The sequence below is a fragment of the Garra rufa genome, chromosome 5 (genome assembly GCF_049309525.1).
Source record: "Garra rufa chromosome 5, GarRuf1.0, whole genome shotgun sequence".
NCBI lineage: Eukaryota > Metazoa > Chordata > Actinopteri > Cypriniformes > Cyprinidae > Garra > Garra rufa.
The window spans coordinates 43,106,044-43,122,815 of NC_133365.1; the positions used below are offsets into that span (position 1 = coordinate 43,106,044).

The window sequence follows — 16,772 nt, forward strand, 5'->3', positions numbered from 1 at the left end:
TCAGACAATTAATGGCTAGATTAAGGTTAAATATCTGATAAAAATAAAATAAAATGATATTAAAAATGTATATTTCAGATATTGTGCCACTAATAACCACTTTTATAATAAATAAAATTGATCCAATCACCTTGATTGCTTTATACCTTTATTATTAGATTTGCAGTTGCTATGCAACTCTCACATAGTTAATGATGCACAAAAGTCAATAAAGTGCTTTTATTAAAGTAAAAACATTTTTTTTTTGTGTGTATGTGTGTGTCAAATATACATCACAGTTTACAAATGCCTTCAGGATTTCTTCAACATGCTCTAACAGGATACTTTCTCTTGCATTTTGCAGCATGACAATTAACCGAGAATCAAACCAACACTTAACCCTGATCCGGTAAAGACCATTAAACATTTTGGCAATTAGTTGGAGTTAAGACTTATACCCAAATACCAACAGTTAAATTAGTTTTTGAATAAAGAGCGAAGCTGAATTCTGTGTCCAGGAATTATGATATGCGGATAATCGTAGCCAGAACATCAGATTTATTCTAGTCTGTTATTTAAATGCAGCATACAAATAAATACAGGAAACTAAAATCAATGTCCTGTTATTAAAACATCCCTATTATAAATGCAAAATTGTGGCTGCAACTATCCTCAAATCCTGGTTCACTACAAGAGAAGTAAAGCAATATAAATGTCCAATTATGACATATGAGGTGACAGAAGATATGGTTAAAATGGGTTCGAGCACATACTGCTTCATACAAAAAATAGTGAGAGAGATACTGCAAGCTGTAAGTCAATACTCAAGATGTCTTATGAGCCTCACAAGACTCTACAAACACTTACAGAAAGAAGTTGACATAAAAACATTCAAGACATCAAAAAAAAAAAAAAGACAAAATAAATAGCTGTCAGCTACAACAGGAAGGAACAGCGTGAGATTCCCTAAAAATTCCCAAACAGAGCAGGGCAGGTTCTTCCACATTTACCACATCAGAACCTCAGTCAGCAAACAATGTTGTCCAACCGCACACACATTCCCACAGACAACCATCTTCTGAAACAAAAACAGCTGGTTTTCTTGTCACACATTCCTCTAGTCCTTTAGTGTAGCATGAGGTTTGGTTGGTGCCAGAAAAGTGACCCAGTATTGCCACATTCAGTCTTTGCATTACAACATACTCCTGGCGATCTAAGCGGTTTTATTGTATCATTTTACAAATTAGGCAGACTAAAAGCTTGAGGCGTATTGGCTTACATCGGACAGCCCCTTTCAGAAATATTCTGGTCTGTTTGAGTGCCTCTTACTCCAGCGAGGCACGGCGGTGTGATTTATTGCCTTTTCAGTACAGATGCTTCAGTCAAAAGTTGTCTAACGACAAAAGCACACAGGCTGAAAACGGTACTGTCCTACTGCTTTGTGTAAAACATTCATTTCTTTCACTTTCCTTGGCTGTGTAAAAAATGCTTTTAAAGGAACCGACAACTGGTGAATATCAGTTGAACCCTGAGATATAGTATTAATATAAACCTAGAGCTAATGTTAATGCAATATGACCTTCTTTTCTGTCAAAACAAACAATAAAACTTTATCTAGTCATTACTGTCAAGACGTACAAACTCACAAGTCCATGTTCAGACTTTCAAGGACATCACAACCTTTCTACCACATAATCTTAAAAAAGCAGCACTGAATTTCTTGTAAAATGCATGAGTGATCGCCTCATTAAAGGAGGAATAGAAAAGTGGGATAAGCAGTTAATGATCATGAAATAAAAAGTTTGCTTATTTTTTTTTAAGGATAAGAAGCAGAACCTTTTCGATATTGGCTCCAAACTGAAAATATGTAAATATGCGTAGTCGTACGTAAGTGGCAATAGAGAACTGCGTGAATCTGAAGAAGGGTATAAATAAAAAGGTTTAATTGTTATGGCATTAACAGGAACTCCCTTTGTCTTTCCTTTTCTCATCTTACTCGGTCACTTTTCTGTTAAGGAGAGTTGTAAAATCCTCTGTAATTCCTCTTCTTCTTCCTTCCTTTTTTTCTCGTCCTCCTCCTGTGCCCGGGCCGACAGCTCCATAGCCAATCGCAGGTCAGTGTCGGGGCTGGAGGCCGAGCCAGGGCTTGAGGGTGTGGTGTCACTAAGGTCTACTAAAACTCCTTCAGACCCAGACCTGTGGTAATGTGACAGAATGAGACTATTTAAGAAAGTGTACATAAGAATTAACAGAGCATTTTGAAAAATCACCCTACCCATACTTCACTTTTTTTTTTTTATGTCTTGAAAGAAGTCTCATATGCTCACCGAGGCTGCATGCTGTATGTGAGGCAAACATTTTTAGGATTTTTGTCCATATAGTGGACTTCTATGGTGCCCTCGAATTTGAACTTCCAAAAAGCAGTTTAAATGCAGCTTGAAAAGCTCTAAACGATCCCAGCCAAGGAAGAAGGGTCTTATTTAGTGAAACAATTGGTTATTTTCTAAAAAAATAAATTGACAATTCACATGGTTCATGACAGTTAGGGTATGTCAAAAAACTCCCATCTCATTTTCTCCTCCAACTTTAAAATCATCCTACATTGCCTCTATATGCTAGGATTTTCTTTGCACGTTCACTCTGTAAACACTTTGTCGGTATTTCTGCAGTGATGTAGTGCGATTTTGTAATGGAAGAGAAAATGAGATGGGAGTTTTTTTAACCTACCTTAACTGTCTTGAACCGGAATACACAGAGTACACGCAGAGCTAGACAAGACTAGCATCTGAGGTTAAAAAGTTAAGGCAACACTAAAGAACTTCGCTCCCTCTACAGGTTGGAAGCGGAATTGTCCATTACCGCTGTCTTAAATAATTTAACCCTATCGTCGCGTCACATGCACGTTATTTGTTTGGAGGCTATCCAGGACCGGCTTTGGAAATAACGATGTCCAGTGACAAGGTAGAGTATATTGCATGACTTTGCATGAAAGTATTGCATGAAAGTATGAAAACGAAATAAAACATAATAATGACATAGTTTGCTATTTTTTTTCCGTAAAGCAAGTCGCATTTGTAGTCTCATTTGAACTACAAAACGACCCGACGACCCAAACTTACATAGTGCTGTTCTGGCCGATAGAGGGCCGCAAAGCGAATACGAAAGTGCCGTTTCACCCTGTTATGAGTTGATGAACCACTGACATGAGTTCAGAAACATTATTTTAAGGTAAAAAAACACTCTTTAGTGTTGCTTTAATAACTGATCGTTTCGCTAGATAAGACACTTCTTTCTTGGATGGGATCGTTTACAGCCATTTGAAGCTGTATTTAAACCACATTTTGGAAGTAGGAACTTGGGGCCACCATAGAAGTCCACTATATGGAAAGAAATCCTGAAATGTTTTTTCTCAAATACAATTTCTTTAGAAAGAAAGAAAGACATGAACATCTTGAATGACAAGGGGGTGAATAAATTATCTGTACACTTTTGATCTGAAACTGAACTTCTCTTTTAAAAACACTAATATTGTGAAGTATTATTACAATAAAGAAAGTGTTTTCTGTTATAATAGACTTTGAAATGTAATTTATTCCTGTGTTGCCAAAGTTTAATTTTCAGCAGCCATTACTCCAGTCTTCAGTGTCACATGATCCTTTAGAAATCATTTTAATGTGCTTATTTTGTGCTTAAACTTTTTTTATTATTATCAATATTGACAGTTGTGGAAACCATGATAAGTTTGTTTAATGAAAAGAAAGTTTAAAATATATATTTTTTAAAAACATTATAAATGTCTTTATTTTCAATTTAGTAACTCTTAAAGGAATAACTCAGTTAAACCCTTGGAACACAAATTAAGATATTTTTGATGGTAATTTGATGAAACAAACTGCAGGGTCAGAAAGCTCTCAGATGTCATAAAAAATATCTTTGCTTGCGTTACGAAGATGAACAAAGGTCTAACAGGTTTAGAACAACATGAGGGTGTGTCATTAATGATCGAATTTTCATTTTTGGATGAACTATCCCTTTTAATTCAAACACTATCACTCTTCCTAAAATTATTATTAAAACTACCAATTTCTTTTAAAGAACAGTGTAACTCTATTTGCCCCTGGACAATTATGAAATTTATGAAAGCATAAAAGTACCCATCACTCAATCGGTTCATCATGGATTGTGTTGCCTGTCCATCAGAATCACTCCAAGTGTCCTAAAACAAAACAGCCGGCCGGACTGCATGTTAGAGACAGACAACATCAAGAAATGCACAAAATACACCAACAGGAAGCTCTCTGACCTGTGAATTCAGCGTACTGGACTCAAGCAGGCTCTGGTGAATGGCATATTGGAGCAGCTCTTCATCATGACTGACTGGGTTGTACTGGCGTGAGTTGGACTGGCGGTAGCCCCCCCTGTGGTGATAGTGCGCAGGTGCCACGAACACAGATGGACACACCTTGAACGGAGCTTGTCCTGCAGGAGCAAGTAAAAAGGTTTAGTCAAAAATACTGCATTTAACGTTCATGTTAGAACATTTCTTTGCTGGACCAACTCTTTCCTACAATGAGGTGAGGTGCCCTTTGAGATGATTTGTCAGATTTTGTGATTGATACAGTTAACAGGTATTCTCTGGATTTTTATTTTGGAACATATGAGGAATCAGTGTATTTCCAAACCTGCCGCCTGGCTGTCACACTTCTCTTCTGTAGGTGTGGGTGTAGAAGCTGATTGGTTGGAGTCCAGAGGCTCATCTGTACTGCAGCTGTTGACGTTTCCGAATGTGATGCGGGCATTCAACACATGGAACAGCGGGATTTCTAAAGAAACAAACAGAATCAAATTGTGATTTAGTTAGCAATATGTTATGTCTTGTATTAAAGCCATTCACACAAGAAATATGCAGAATCGGTATCAGTCTTCACTGCCTGGCTATCCTCGACCAGGGTCACTAGAATTTTTGGACAAGGTGAAAAAGTTTTTCTTAAAGACTACACTTAAAGGAGAAGTTCACTTCTAGAAGAAAAATGCACAGATAATTTACTCACCCCCTCGTCATCCAAGATGTTCATCTCTTTCTTTCTTTAGTCATAAAGAAATTATGTTTTTTGAGGAACACATTTCAGGATTTCTGTCCATATAGCGGACTTCTATGGTGCCCGTGAGTTTGAACTTCCAAAATGCAGTTTAAATGCAGCTTCAAAGGGCTCTAAATGATCCCAGCTGAAGAAGGGTCTTATCTAGTTAACCAATTTGTTATTTTCTATAAAAAACAAAAACAATTTGTATACTTTTTAACCTCAAATGCTCGTCTTGTCTAGCTCTGCGTATTCCGGTTCATGACAGTTAGGGTATGTCGAAAAACGACTTCTTTTGAAGTTGGAGGAGAAAATGAGATGGGAGTTTTTCGACATACCCTAACTGTCTTGAACCGGAATACACAGTTCACCCAGAGCATGACAAGATGAGCATTTGAGGTTAAAAAGTATATAAATTGTCAATTTACAGCTCTTTGAAGCTTCATTTAAGCTGCATTTTGGAAGTTCAAACTCGGGGGCACTATAGAAGTCCACTATATAAAGAAAAATCCTGAAATTTCTTCCCTCAAAAATCTGTAAATCTGTTATCTGTAAATTATTGTTCCGATATTGAACTTCTCCTTTAAGGTTAGACTTAGATAAGAAACATGAAAGAAGTCTTGAGAAACTTGTGAGCACTTGTTTATGCTGGACAAGGTTTAATTTCAGATCTTAGCAGTAGCTGTTTGTTCCTCTTCTTTGGTTATTCACTTACCAATTTTCACAGGGAAGCCAGGGGGAAACCTGAGGTTGATAAAGTCCTTGAGTCGGGCAAAGTGAGTGCTGGTGCGAGCCATCAGGTCAATGATGGGAGTGACCTGCTCCACTAGAGACAGAGGATGCTCCTCGCTCATCCACAGAGTGCCTTTAAACCTGAGAAGGCGTTGAAACAAAAAATCAGCCATTTCTTCAATTATACACGTGTATGTTATATTATTTAAATATAATATTAGCGAGATTGAGTGAATGGTCAGCCTTACTTCTGTGTTCTGATGGTGAGCTCAAAGGGGCGACCGATGTCTCTGCCCTGCAGGTCAAAGTCGGGGTTGAAGTACTCCTCTGGAGTAATAGCTGTGGGGTTTGTGGCAGTGGCAAACTCCATAGTCATGTCCTGTAATCATTCATAGATACAGTCAACACAGAATCCTTCCAGCTTTGTAAACACTGCTTGTCTAAATACTTTTTTGTAAACTGTAAAACATATAAATGTCATTGATCTAGTTTTTAAAAGGACAATAGTACTTTTCAAGCGAAATATTCAACTAAAGCAAATTTGTTAGGTTTACAATTTGAAATCGATAGATATACTGCTTAAAAAAGTATTTGGACGCTTTGTGGTTTTCAAACGTTAGTGGAACATGATCATCATCAATAAGATGAACTGCTACAACACCCAAGGACAACTGACTTCAATACATTGAATTGAATTAAAGTGTCAAGATATTATTAAAGAAATTATTTTTAAAGTAATTTCTAATATTGTTCAAAATGTTATTTATGAAAACAAAATTACACATTTGCATGGAGATATCACTTTGTATCAAATTCATTGACATTCATAAATTTATAAGTGTGACTTAAGTGCCCAAATACTTCAGAAGAAAACAAATGCAATGTTTTTGGTTTGTGGGCTCATCTTACCCCTTGAGCACCGATCTGTTGTTCTACGGTCCCGAGTAAAGACTCCAGAACATTCCTTTCACCTGTTGAGATCAAATCATCAGTAATTTAAATGAAATCAGACTCTTTACCACTGACAGGGTGCTGAAGCTCAATCTGGAACCATTTCATGTGTTTCACTGCCAGAAAAGCAATTATTGGATAGAAACACAGGCTTCCAACCGACCCCTACAACCTGAAACTGATAACATCAGGAGCCAGGGGACAACATAATGTCTGCACTAAATAGTTTTCAAAACAGCAACTTAATCTGACAAGGCTGATGCAAAACAAAACTATACTAGAGTTGGTAAAATGCTGGTTATGTACTGTAATAAAGTTAATTAGATCACAGTTCTTCAGTCGAGTGGAAACATAGGGATGTTCTGAGAGACATTTGCAGTTCCCGATCGAGCACCAGCACCATTTTGGTAGAAAAGGGGTATGATATTTATAGTGTAAATCTTAAAGTGGGTTAATTACTTTTTATCCTGGCCTTCTCCTCGTCTGTGAGGTGCTCCGTCCTGGTGCGAATCACAACGTTCACATTGTTCACTGAAAAAACCTGCCAAAAGCAGTATCATCACCCACAGGACAAAGACTGCCTTATTCTGAAACTCAATGCTCTAAAAACAGAGTCACACTTTTCACTTTGGAGTTTCTGTAACTCTAAAAGAGCACATTTTTTTCCTTACAGTGATTCTTAATGGTACTGTGGCTCATAAACAGCTTGCCGTTTGCTTACCTTGGCTTCAAATCCATTTACTACTTCTGATCTGTCTGACCTCCAACCCCAGATACCGGATTTAGACCTGAGCACAGAATAAATTGTTTTAATTTTGATTTAATCTACAGTGACAAAAATGTTTTAATGTATGTTTAGTTCACAATACATTAGTCACAATGTTCAAGGAAGTGCATGGGTGATATTTTTCATATACGTGACCCTGGATCACAAAACAATAGCCAAAAATTCATAGATTTTTATTTTTATGCCAAAAATCATTAGGATATTATGTAAAGATCATCTTCCATTAAGATATTTTGTAAATTTCCTACCATAAATATATCAAAACTTAATTTTTATAATATGCATTGCTAAGAACTTAATTTGGACAAATTTAAAGGCTATTTTCAGGGCAGGTGCGTGCGTTGCTAGACCCTTTACTGGGGCACGTGCCCCAGTGAAAATCTGCTGTGCCCCAGTAAAATCTCAAGTTTGAGTTATAATTTACTTTGATAATCCCGAAATAAAGACATTAAACTATATGCAATAACTGAACTGACGCTTCTAAAAGCAACGCAGTTTAATTGAAGACTATGCACGCAGAAATTCATGCCCGTGCGCGTCTGTGTATTTAACGGCAACGCGCACGTCGCGCAGCCTTTTGCGCAGAAGTACTTGGTTACACAAGTTTGTATAGGTAATTATGTTGTAAATGCAATTGTCAAGCAGTTTGTGATGCATTTTGGAAACAGGAAATGAGCGCCTGGTCTAATGCGCCACCTGGCCCGTTCTCGAAGACTTACTTTTAGTCATTTAAGTAGCACACATATTCTGAAAATGCCTTCAGCAGAATTCAAATTAGCCATTTTAATCTAGATTAATTCCAAGATTTAATCTAGATTAAAAAAATTAATCTATGCCCACCCCTAGTTAAAATGTAAAACTAAATTAAGACTACTTCACAATATTACTATTTTATTTTTAAATCTAATAACAATGGAAGCCTGTTTCTGCTACTGAAAAAAAAAAAAAAAAAAGGTATTTGTGACTTTTTATCTCACAATTTGGACTTTTTTCTTGTAATTGCAATATATATTAATTGAGATATGAACTCACAATTATGAGAATTAAAGTGACAATTGCAAGATATTAATCAAGGAATTGTGAGGACAAAAACTGCGATATAAACTCTCAATTGCGAGATTTACACTCACAATTCTGAGAAATAAAGTCACAATTCTAAGAAAAAGTCAGAATAGCGAGATGTGAACTTGCAATTGCAATTCTAACGTCAAAATTGCAAGATATAAACTCACAGTTCTGAGAAAGTCACAATTCTGAGAAATGAAATCAGAATAGTGATACGTAAACTTGCAATTGCGATTCTAAATGCAGAATTGCAAGATATAAACTCACAATTCTAAAGTCAGAATTCTTAGATACAAACTTGCAATTGCAAGTTATAAAGTCAGAATTATAAGATATAAACTCACAATTGCGAGATTTGCACTCACAATTCTGAGAAATAAAGTCAGAATTCTAAGAAATGAAGTCAGAATAGTGAGATGTGAACTTAACGTCAGAATTGCAAGATATAAACTCACAATTCTGAGAAATAAAGTCAGAATTCTTAGATATAAACTTGCAATTGCAAGTTATAAAGTCACAATCGTAAGATATAAACTCACAATTGCGAGTTATAAACTCACAATTCTGAGAAATAAAGTCAGAATTCTTAGATATAAACTCACAATTGTGAGAAATAGTCACAATTCTAAGAAATAAAGTCAGAATAGCGAGATGTGAACTTGCAATTGCAATTCTAACATCAGAATTGCAAGATATAAACTCACAGTTCTGATAAATAGTCACAAGAGAAAGGAAGTCAGAATTGAAAGTTATAAAATCAGAATTTCTCAAATTCTGAGAAAGTATCAGTCTTTTCCCCTTAGAACTGGACTTTATGATGAGATCATGCGAGATGTAAATTTGCAATAGCTAGAAAAAAAGACAGAATTGTGAGATAAAAACTCGCAGTTACTTTTTACATTTTCTATTCTGTGGCGGAAATGGGCTTTCATAAATACCACATTTGCTGACAATAAGAAACTTCTTTTAAAACTATTCATATCTTCCTGACCCCAAACTTTTACACGGTAGTGGACCTATTAGATGTAAATCTCATATATGGGGCCATACCTCTCAAATGCAATGTTCTTTGTGTCCAGATATGTGTTGACAATGGGTGTTGTCAGCCTCTTGGCTACTTCCTGTTCGGCGGGCTGCATGGAGTCCAGCGTGACGTCCTCCATCTCGCGAGAGAGATCAAAGCGCTCAGTGTCCACCACCTCGTCCTCGTGATTAACCTCCATCAGCTCAGTGCAGTTGTCTGTGAGTATGCAAATGATAATGATCAACCACAAATAAACATCAGGCATTTCACTCATCCTCAAATGAAGTGCATTAGTGAACATACAAATGTGAAATTCCAGTAAGCTTCGGGAGAATTCACAGCACATTTCCTAGAACCCCACCACCAGATTACTGCGTAAACCTCGGATGGTCAGAACGGTCTACTAGTGTTTTTTTAAAATAAAGCAAAAGCAAAACAACCTTCTCCTCTAAAAATATAGCTTCTTCTTCCTCTGATCCAGGTCATGTTTTCAAAACCCAGCAGGGTGGTGTCCACCCTCAGACAGGCCCCACTCTTCCAGATTCTGCACACGTCGCTGGGACACACGCGCGATACGAGAGGAACTGGAGCCAGAGCAGAAAAAGCAGGATCATTCCACATCCTAATAAAGCCATAAGGATTTATGTACAATAAAGTTAGGGGGACAAAAGAGCACTTACTCCAGCTAGTGAACTCCCACTTCATCTCCATGTAGAAATCTGGAGACTAGGACAAAAAGAGGTTCATTACACTTTAGGCTCTTTCACATGACTCGCATCAGAGCTTCAACGCACCCCTCTACACAACATCATGCGCCACTTTGACTTCCATTTAAAAACTGCTGTAAATAGCAGTTAAGAAAGGCAACTTTATGAGGTTTCTAGGTAGTAATAAACATATGCTGTAAACAGTTAAAAGTGAAAGTAAAACAAAAAGGTAACATATTTGACCTTAAAACAGAAAACACACATGACAAATGGAAAAACCTGATTGCTTTAAGGGAATAGTTCAACCAATAATGAAAGTTCTGTCATTAATTACTCACCCTCATGTCGTTTCAAACCCGTAAGACCTTGCCGTTTCATCTTCGGAACACAAATTAAGATATTTTTTTATGAAATCCAAGTTTTCTGACCCTCCATAGACAGCAATGCAACGGAAATGTTCCCAAGCCCAGAAACGTAGTAAGGACAGTCCATGTGACATCAGTGGTTCAAATGTAATTTGACAAAGCTACCAGAATACTTTTTGTGTGCAAAGAAAACAAAAATAATGACTTTATTAGTCGATATTATCGATTAGCGAGAGTCTCAGAGAGCTCTTGAATTTCATCAAAAATATCTTAATTTGTGTTCCGAAGATGAACGAAGCGTCTTGCGGTTTGGAACATGAGGGTGAGTAATTAATGACAGAATTTTCATTTTTGGGCAAACTATCTCTTTAAGTGATCAAACATCTATAAATAATCACAAAACGACTTTGATGTTTACAGTCAGTAAGATTAAAAAAATAATAATAATAATCTATACAAGATTGATCATAAGAAATGTTTCTCTAGCACCAAATTAACATTTCAGAAGGATCATGTCACACTGAAGACATAGTAATGACTACTGAAATTCAGCTTTGACATCACAGAAATAAATTGCATTCTAAAACATATTACAATAAAAAAAAATGATATTTTAAAGTGTAGTATTATTTCACAATATTACCGTCTTTTCTGATCAAATAAATGCAGTCTGGGTGAACATAAGTGACTACTTTTAAAAAAAATCTTACCATCTCCAAACCTTTGAACAATATTTGTACAGTTGAGGTCAAAAGTTTGCATACACCTTGCAGAATCTTTTTTTTGTTTGTTTGTTTAGTGAGAGTTGTTCATGAGTCTCTTGTTTGTGTTGAACAGTTAAACTGCTTGCCATTTTTCATAAAAATCCTTCAGGTCCCACAAATTCTTTTTTGTGTATTTGAACCTTTTCCAACAAGGATTGTATGATTTTGAGATCCATCTTTTCACACTGAGGACCACTGAGGGACTCATATGCAACTATTACAGAAGGTTCAAATGCTCACTGATGCATCAGAAGGAAAAACAATGCATTAAGAGCATTAAGAGAATTTGAAGATCAGGGTAAATTGAACTGATTTTGCCTTCTGGGAAACATGTAAGTATCTTCTGTAGCTTCTGAAGGGCAGTACTAACTGAAAAAAGTGACATTTAGGCAAAATAAGAAAAATGCACACATCTTCATTCTGTTCAAAAGTTTACACCTATGGCTCTTAATGCACCATTTTTTCTTTCTCAAGCATCAGTGAGCATTTGAACCTTCTGTAATAGTTGCATATAAGTCCCTTAGTTGTCATCAGTGTAAAAAGATGGATCTCAATATCATACAGTCATTGTTGGAAAGGGTTCAAATACACAAAAATGCTGAAAACCAAAGAATTTGTGGGACCCAAAGGATTTTTCTGAAGAACAGCGGGCAGCTTAACTGTTCAGGACAAACAAGGGACTCATGAACAACTATCACTATAAACAAAAAACACAGCTTTGGATCATTCAAGTAACAACACAGTATTAATAATCAAGCATATGTAAACTTTTGAACGGGGTCATTTTTATAAATTCAACTATTATTTTCTCTTGTGGACTATATGTAAAAGTCTTTTATGTGAAATATCTCATTCAGGTCAGTACTAAATAAAAAAATAACATGCATTTTGTATGATCCCTCTTATTTTTGGTAAAATAATTAACATTTCGCAGATTCTGCAAGGTGTAGGTAAACTTTTGACCTCAACTGTATATTGTACTAGAGGTCGACCGATCTATCGGTTTTGCCGATTAATCGGCACCGATAGTTGATTGGCCGAGCTATCGGTTATCGGCAAAAACCCTTGCCGATAGTTTTTCCGAGTTGCGTTCTTTGCTGAAGCGCTCATGCTCCGCTGTCTTAGAGTAGAGGTTAAGCCACAGACCAATGTTTAATGTCAGGATTGTTACCATATATTTGTATTGATTTATAGTCATATTTTTAGCCAGCAAAGTTGTAGATTTAAAGACCTGACATGAGAAAGCAAACTGTGTTCATTCAGCCGACAGAATCCTGCCAAGTCACAGCGCGCCATAGTTTTACATTACATCATATCTGTCCAAAATCATTGTTAATGTTCATAAAGACTTGACCCTGGGCTGGAAGATTGAGTATTGTGCATTTCAGCAAAATATTTGTATTTCTGAAGCGCTAATAATGTCTGTATGCTTCATATAGAACTATAATTTATGTTTTAGCCTTTTCTTCAGGCCCTTAACGCATAGGCTTGCATCTTGTTACGCACTTTATTTCACAATGCCATTTTCCTGTTCTTATTTGATTTAAATAACTGATTAACAGAAATGTATATTAAAAATTAAGATAAAAATTATACAAAACGAAATTCGTTTAAGGAGGGATTTTCCACAAATAAAAACGTACGAAGTGGTCAAATTGACCTTCTCCAATTCTCCCGGCGTATTTTCGTCCAATTCATACCACGTCCGACATTTACAAATAACACAAACTTCTTTCGTAATTAATATATTAAACTGAAACAATCACAAACAAATAATATTTAAACATAAATGTAAAACAGAAAATAAATTGTTTCTGAAATGGCTGCAATTAACGATATAGATCGCAGTTTCTCTTTCCGTTTAATCTGTCTAGACTAACCTTTGCTGGTTTTTTGATCTTTCTGGAGGTAAACATTTGCCCGTTTGGTGATTAAATAAACTGTTTTAGATTTCTGCTTGAACTACACGCGACGCGTCTTGTGTGTGAGAGAGAGAGAGATACCTGCCAGTTGTCCGCGCAACGCAGCGCTGCACTTTTGTCCGGTTGAGCTTGTGTTTTTCCCTCACATGGCACGTGTGCGCGCCAGAAACGCGGCAGGCTTCGTTGCACAGAATTTGCACTGTAAGCTACGTGTGCATTGTTTGACAGTGTGAGCTTTCAATCGCAGTGTTTTACTTTAGATATGCCTTCATTTCTGCTGTTTGTAATGCAGTACTATAAGATGCACTAAACTCGCGCACTGACGGACTTTCACTTTCTCTTTGTGTCTGTTAGTCTTAAAAAGCTTGTTTGCAGAAGAGGTTAAATGCACATGGATTTTCGAATACTTTCGATGTACACACAGTCAGTTCTGTTTTCAGAGCAGGACAAAACATCTGATACATCGAAATAAATCTGTGCATTCGTTTGAATGCAGCCGGTTAAAGCAGCGACTGTCTGTGATCTCATCGGTAATAATCAAACGAAAAAGAAAAAACAATAACTATTTTCTGTAAACTTGCCGACACTTAAAGAACGCTTATTTTAAATAAGTAAATGTTTAAAAAAAAAGTAGCCTGCTTATATAATAAAAAAAAAGTAAATTTTGCTCAAAATAAATTTTATATATATGAAAATGGTGCAATGTGCATTGAAAACTGAGAATGTGAGGCATGGTTATATTTAGTTAATATTGAAAATCGTAATTTTAAGATGGCAAATATAAACAAAAAGCGTAGAACCTGCAATTTTACATATTGTTAAAATGTAAAGATGACAATGAGTCCATTTGTAACATCAACTAAGATTAATGAAAGCTGTAGAATAGAAGTGTTGTTCCTTGTTAGAGTGTGTTAATTTCAACATTTACTGATTTTTTTTAACATTAATGAACTATGAAATAACTTTAATTATCAATATATAATAAATAATATTTTTATTCATTTACAAAGTATGGTTTAGTATTTAAAAAAAATAGTAGATCACTATTTTTAATGCTGTTCAGTATCCATTTTCAAAAACTATCGGTTAATTAATCGGTATCGGCCAGTGTGGTCCAACCTAGCTATCGGTATCGGTAAAAATCAATATCGGTCGACCTCTATATTGTACAATATCAGCTCAAATTCCAAAGTAATAAACAAAACCAAATGACAGACGCACCTCTCGGATCTTGCAGAGTAACTCTGGAACACCACCCAGCGCTGTGGAGGCTTTGAGATAATCTCGTCGCTGGAGCACCAGCTGCACCATCTCTGGATCTCCTGTGCTGACTGCTTCCTGCAGCACTGTACAGACAGCCATACAAGTCATAAATCTGCTTTAACTGGGCTCTCAGGTATTTATCTTTATCTAAAGATATAGGCTTGCAATGGAAATGGAAACATACTAGCTTCTATTATATAGTGCACATAGGACAAAAAGACATCTGCTAAATGACCAGTAAGTGTCTTTGAGGATGTGATCATTAGAGCATTCCTGAAAAGCCGGACCAGAGGTATTAAACGCTTTCACTGGCTGGGAGCACTACTGATGTGCAAGTGGTCATAATAGTTCTAATGGTATTCTTATGGCAGCCAATATAATGCACTTCAAAGACTCTTACAGCGATGTCTTATCACTGCCAAAGACCTTTAGCCACAACTTGACTAATGTCCAATTCATAAGCTCTATTCTCACCAGTCCAATTTTTGCTGTTCTCTTTGGCAACATCTGCGCCATGTCTGAGCAGCACTCTCACCGACTCCAAGTGTCCGAGCGAGACGGCCAGGTGCAAAGGGGTCCGGCCCCTGGGATCCACCTCTTCGATGTTACTCTGAAAGGTGTGTAAACACAATCGGCTCATTTCTTAATGAGGAAACTATGGGCCAAAAATCATGACCATTGCTGTTGAAAATGAAAATGAAAATGTGTAACGCCACTGTCATTTTCCAAAACACTGGAAATGTTATAATACACTATTATTAAGAAAAATCTAGTTTCTATTCTGTTACATTATTACATTTTTCTACTTACTGCTGGATGTATTTCTTATCTATTAATTTATTTAGTTTACTCTCAGTTTTCACTATTGATTTATTTTACACGTTTTTTCCTCTTTTCCACGAGTTTGAAAAGCAGTGATCTACTACAGCATGGTGCAGCAAAATGAAGCTTTATTGATGATAGGATGAGCTCACCAGCTCTCCAGTGCAATGGCAATGACATACAGCAGTGCTGTGGTTAACAAGTGGATGGCAAGCTGATGAAGCATTTGCAGTAAGATCCAATAATGCACCAATTTCAATTGCATTAGATTAGATTATTAAATACACGACAAGCATGTACTGAAATCCACTGGAGCAGAAATCTCACAGCACCCAAATGATTATACCATCAGTCTAACGTTACATACATTAGCATTAAACGTTACGGATATGCCATACATACCGTCTGTATCTCTTTTTCCAGCTTCCTGTAATCATTCTCCCACACCAGGGTATGGAGTGGAAACCTGAGGCTGAAATCCTCGACGCTGGCAGCGGTGGCGGACAACATTCTGGCTCGATCAAACTCTCCCGTGTCTCCCCCTCCAAAATCAAGAGCCAGCCTGCGAGCTAGCTACTGTCATGAACCATCAAATCTCTTCATGCGTTTAATTAATTCTTGATAATTATACAGTGAGTCTGACTATTAAACAGGTGGATTTTAGTCAAGGAGACGCCGAAAACGCAACCAACTTTTTTCAAAATAAACTTTTGAAAAACAAGGAAGTGGCAGGTTGAAACTATTTGGGTGGGGGTGTAGCCAGTCATTTGACAAACCCTTTCTCCGAAGCCTTTTGCATTTAGTAACTTTTATAAACAATGCTCTGAATATAAAATATTCGGTAAGAGCCTAAGTAGCTATAGGTGAGCTTATAAAAAATGGTAAAGGAAAAATATTTTTTCTTATTGAAATGCGCAAGCCCGACGCTGGACTAAACCATTTCATATGAAGGAGGGTGACGGTCATGCTATAAAATTTGGCTAAATTGTGTTAAGTCATAGAGTGAATTCTGCGTATTTGTAAATAGAAGTTATTTTTTTGAAAATTAGGCATGAACCAAAATGTTTTCTATTGAAACATCAGTAAATAATCGTAATAAATAATTCGCTTGTGGGTAGGTGCGACGCCTCTGTGTTTTAAATGATCTTCAGCTCATCAGGAGCGGCCCGCTGCTGGTGAATTACTTTAAGGGTTGCCATGTCCGCGTTTTTCCCGTGGAATAAGGCTGCTTTAAATCGGTTGCCACGGGTTGATTTTCCCCCTACTGGTTAATGGTTTGACACTGCATAAAGTATATTTGAATTAAATGC

The 16,772-nt window shown here is 36.6% G+C and overlaps 1 protein-coding gene across 1 annotated transcript; it reads right to left on the bottom strand.

The window, feature by feature from the left end:
* Positions 1-522: 522 nt before the first annotated feature.
* ankrd13a (ankyrin repeat domain 13A) lies at positions 523-16,594 on the bottom strand. Its single transcript, XM_073841065.1, has 15 exons — positions 15,865-16,594; positions 15,115-15,250; positions 14,599-14,723; positions 10,300-10,345; positions 10,060-10,203; positions 9,646-9,835; positions 7,465-7,531; positions 7,203-7,284; positions 6,702-6,763; positions 6,041-6,171; positions 5,776-5,933; positions 4,662-4,802; positions 4,283-4,458; positions 4,134-4,195; positions 523-2,175 (listed from the first exon to the last, which is right to left on the bottom strand). Exons 1-15 carry the CDS (start codon positions 15,970-15,972, stop codon positions 1,980-1,982), a joined length of 1,824 nt encoding a protein of 607 aa, XP_073697166.1. The 5' UTR covers positions 15,973-16,594; the 3' UTR covers positions 523-1,979.
* Positions 16,595-16,772: the final 178 nt, after the last annotated feature.